Source organism: Humulus lupulus, chromosome 7 (assembly GCF_963169125.1).
Source record: "Humulus lupulus chromosome 7, drHumLupu1.1, whole genome shotgun sequence".
Lineage (NCBI taxonomy): Eukaryota > Viridiplantae > Streptophyta > Magnoliopsida > Rosales > Cannabaceae > Humulus > Humulus lupulus.
The window spans coordinates 53,643,396-53,648,086 of record NC_084799.1 but is presented as its reverse complement, the minus strand read 5'-3'; the positions used below and the strand labels follow the sequence as shown (position 1 = coordinate 53,648,086).

Here is a 4,691-nt window from a genome sequence, read left to right as displayed (position 1 = left end):
AAGAACAACCAATACCTCCTATTGCACTGGCGAATCCACCAAGTCAAGGACTTCGAACACCTGGCACCAACTCTAGTCGTCCTGGTGGAACAGAATATAACTATACAAGGAATGTTCCAATATGTTCAACCTTGGGTCATTGGGCACCTTATCAAGAACAAATATGCTGTTGATGGCACTAGCTACCCACCTTGGGTCATTAGGTACCTTATCAAGACTATCGAGCTAGTGTAGAGCCTATCGAGCTAAGCAAAACCTGTCTACATAAATAACCATCGAGCCTAATATCAAAAAATTATCAAACCTATCGAGCCCTTTAAATCTAATACCACATATCCATCGAGCCTACTATCGAGTAATTATCGAACCTATCGAGTCCTTTTATTCTAATACCACAGATCCATCGAGCCCCTATCGATCCACCATTGAACCATTCAAACTACCCTATTGAGTCTACTATCGAACCATAATCGAGTCTATCGAGCTAGTTTCATATATTACCATAGATAACATCAAGCTTCTATCGAACCTTCATTGAACCTATCAAGCTACTGGTTCAAACCCAGAAAAAACCACAGAAAAACTCAGACCTAAGAACTACCATACCCATTCCACACCACCAGATTCAAAGGGATCAAAACAACAATAATCATCACGAGGGTTCAAGAATTTACCTTAATGAGAATATGGGTTCGATTGACGGGTTCGACTTCGTGGGATTCGAGCTTCGTTGTCACCGTTGGCTTGACAGGTTCGACGGGTTCTGGGTGGCCGACTTCGGAGAAGAGAAAGAGAGAGGGTGAGATCGACGTCGTGGGTTCCCTTTGCTTTTTGGGGTTTGGATAGAGAGAGTGTGAGAGAGTTTGTGTAGGAAAAATTTTGGGTGGGAAAAAATGAGAGGGGTATTTTCGGTACTTGCTGAAAGTTTAGCACAAATTTGAAAAATTAAATAGTTCTGGTATTATTTAGTAATTATACACACTATTATGCATAAATAGTGAAATTTCCCTTTAGATTTAAATTATTACTAAAAATGTATATAAAAAAATAAAGTAGCTGCTGGGGGTTGGACACTCCTTATATTATTGCAACTCGTATCCAATCCATCTTATAACATGTTGGGTTTAATCTAACCTATTTTCAATGGGTGGGTTCAAAATGGACAGATTTTGATGGATTGGATGGGTTGGGTGGATTAATTTTTTGTACACCCTATTGTTAATCACTGCCACATCAACTTTCTTTTAAATTTTATTAAAAAAAAAAGCCATTTGGAAAATTTCAGATTTTTATTAGGCTATTCCTGCCAATTTCTCCTACAATTTCACGAGTGTTTTGTAAAAATGACCTAAATGGAAACTTTTATTAGGAAAATAGCTTTTCAAAAACTTTTATTAGCAAAATGGCCTTTCTTTTTAATTAACAAAAAATCTTAATTAAAATTCATTTAATTAACATTAATGTATATTTTTTGACTGAATTAGATTGAAAATAAAAAGGAAACCCTAGGAAATAGAAATCCTCATGCACTCTTGAACGTGAGTGGTCTGATTCTCCTTTCCTCATTTATTGTAAAGGTTAGTACTTTACTTGAATCTCAGTTTTTACAATTGGGTATTCATTATTTCAAGTTATATAATAGTATTTAGCACAAATATACCTTTTTCTGGTGAAAAAAAATGAAATTCTAGTGTAAAAATAGGTCAAACTCGAGGTTGAAGACGACCTGGCAATATGCAACCCACGTGGGTCTCACAGAGTCTCTTAGTGCAATTTTCAATAGTGACCAAATTGCACTAAGCGACCATGTGAGACTCATGGGTCACATAGGGTTGCTTAGTGCAATTTTTAGCAGTGACCAAATTGCACTAAGCGACCCTATGTGACCCATATGGGTCTCACAGGGTCTCTTAATGCAATTTTCAGCAGTGACCAAATTGCACTTCTCACAAGGTCTCTTATTGCAATTTTCAGCAGTGACCAAATTGCACTAAGCGGCCCTATTTGATTCATAGGGTCGCATGGGGTCTCTTAGGGTCATTGTGTATGTTTTAAAATAAGCTTGTATGACTTTAAAGTAATTATAAGCTAATTGATATGTTATTTTTATTTTATACTCGTTAATTTAAATATTTAACTTTATGACATATATGGATTATGCCTTTACTTGCATGGACTATAATGGTGAGTGGAAGATTGTAGATAAACGCATTTGGGAATGGTTTGGTACTCGTTGCAACAAGGGATTTTTGGTTGATAGAAGTATAAAGTTTCATCAATTAGTGGATAAAGTCTACGAAAAAATAGGTGTTGATCGAAATTTGTATGAAATTGAAATTACTCATAAGTTAGTTAGTGAAACATTTAGTAAAATGGCACCAAGTCAGGTTTGTAATGATTCTGATGTTGAGGATCTTATGATATTCTACAAAGATAAAGACGCGATTCCTCTATATGTGTGCGTAAAAAAGAATAAAGATAAAGGAAAGACGAATCTTGTTAGTGTTGGTGATGATGATGAGTTGGTTGTGATGATAATGATTTTGATAGTGGAAGCTTTTATGATAACTATTTTGGTTGTCATATAATCGAACAAGTTTCAAATGAAGATATAGTGCAGAACAATGGAGACATCATTGGTTCCAATCCAACATCAAATGATATAGTACACGAGGGAGGTGACAATGTACTCGAGGAATGTGATACATTAGTTGAAGAAAATAACAATGTAACTGAGGGAGGTGACAATGTAGTCGAGAGCAGTTAGATCATCCCTTATCGAAATTTTGATATTGGAGAATTTACCAGAGAAGCAAGTCAAAATAGTGGGAGCATGATGGATCTGATTTAAATGTGGGTCGACACTTTGCAAGTAAGGATGAATTGAGTTATTATCTTAGTATCATCGCCATTAATGGGAGATTTGAAATGAGAACAATAAGATCAAACAAGTCATTGAAGGAAGTTCGTTGTATTAGTGAAAATTTCTTATGGCAAGTGCGTGCTACAAAGATGAAAGATTCAGAATTCTTTGTCATTCGACAATACCATGATATTCACACTTGCTCATTGATGAATCGAAATACCAATCATAGACAAGCATCCAGCCGTGTTATTGGTGCTCGTGTACAGGGACACTTCAAGAACAGTAAGGATCCACTCAACCCGAGAAGCCTCGCGGGATTCATGCGTGAGGAAATGAAAGTTCAAGTCAGTTATTGGAAGGCTTGGAAAGGAAAACAATGGGCTCAAAATTTGATCAGAGGAACAACAAAAGAAAAATTTTCCTTGCTCCCTACGTATTGTCATATTTTGAAGCAGGTAAATCTAGGCACAGTTACCCACATTGAACTTGATTCAGAAAATATGTTCAAGTACTTTTTTATGGCTTTGGGAGTGGCTATAAGAGGGTTCACCTACATGAGGAAAGTAATTGGTATAGATGCAACTTGGATCAAAACTAAGCATAAAGGTGTGTTATTAGTAGAACTACACAAGATAGTGAATCTCATACTTACCCCATTGCATGGGGTTTGGTTGATAGTGAGAATAACGCTTCTTAGACATGGTTCTTAGAGAAGTTGAAGGAGTTGATACTTGATAGCTTAGACTTGTGTTTTATTTCTGATAGACATCAAAGTATCGAACATGCAGTGCGTCATGTTTATGTTATGGCTTCTCATGGGGCATGTTATTGGCACGTAAAGCAGAATATAAAACGTCGTTTCAAAAGCGCTGCTTCGACTAAATTGTACAAGAAAGCTGCAATTGCATACCGTATCGAAGATTTTAATAAACATTTTGACCATATTCGCAAAATATATCCACGTGTTGCTAAGTATCTTGAGAATGGTGTCAAGTTCAAAAAGTGGTCAAGAGCACATTTTGGTGGTAATCGGTATGAAGTTATGACCACTAACATAGTTGAGACTGTGAATAATTTGATGCGAAAGGCAAGAGAGTATCCAATTATTGCCATGATCGATTTTATCATAAGCACCATGGGACAGTGGTTCCTTACTCATCGTCGAGAAGCATATGCTGTGACAACTCCATTGACATCGAAGAGAGAGGAAACCTTAAGAAAAAGATGGGATGAAGTTGGTTCATTGATAACACTCCAATTAAATGAGAATGAGTACAATGTAATGTGTGGAGAATTCGATGCAATAGTGAATTTAAGGTCAAAAAGTTGTACGTGGAAAAATTTTTATATTGAGAAGCTTCCATGTATTCATGCCATAGCAGCAGCAGGAAAGTCCCAACCTCAAAATACTGGGGAACTTATATATTTGTTGTGTTCAAAATTCTACACTTCAGAATATTGGTTGTTAGCATATGCTGAAACTATATATCATGTTCCTCCAAACTCACAGTGGACCAACATTCCTAAAGATGTTACTGCAATACAAGTGATAGCACCACCTGAAGACATCACTAAAGGGTGACCAAAAATCAACCGCATACCTTCCCAAGGTGAAGTTTCTAAGAGACAATATAATTGTGGGGAATGTGGGCAATCAGAACATAATGCGCAGAAGTGTCCAACTCATCATGCGCCATCAGATGTTAGAAGCACAACTAATATGTGATTTATTATTATTATATAGTTTTGTAAACACTATGTTCACAGTTTCTTCTATCAATCTATGTAAACTCTGTTGAGATTTATCTTTCTATTAATCTATATA

The 4,691-nt window shown here is 36.3% G+C and overlaps 1 protein-coding gene across 1 annotated transcript; it reads left to right on the top strand.

The window, feature by feature from the left end:
- Positions 1–2,928: 2,928 nt before the first annotated feature.
- Positions 2,929–4,448, top strand: LOC133791707 (uncharacterized). The gene is made up of 3 exons (XM_062229626.1): positions 2,929–3,210; positions 3,322–3,472; positions 3,577–4,448. The coding sequence occupies exons 1-3, from the start codon at positions 2,929–2,931 to the stop codon at positions 4,446–4,448; spliced, it is 1,305 nt and encodes a 434-aa protein (XP_062085610.1).
- Positions 4,449–4,691: the final 243 nt, after the last annotated feature.

Coding starts and splice junctions, on each gene's coding strand:
- LOC133791707 (XM_062229626.1), top strand. CDS start 2,929: ATGAGAACAATAAGATCAAACAAGTCATTGAAGGAAGTTCGTTGTATT. Junction 3,211..3,321: donor GTGAGGAAATGAAAGTTCAA/GTCAGTTATTGG, acceptor ATTTTGAAGCAG/GTAAATCTAGGCACAGTTAC. Junction 3,473..3,576: donor GATCAAAACTAAGCATAAAG/GTGTGTTATTAG, acceptor CATGGTTCTTAG/AGAAGTTGAAGGAGTTGATA.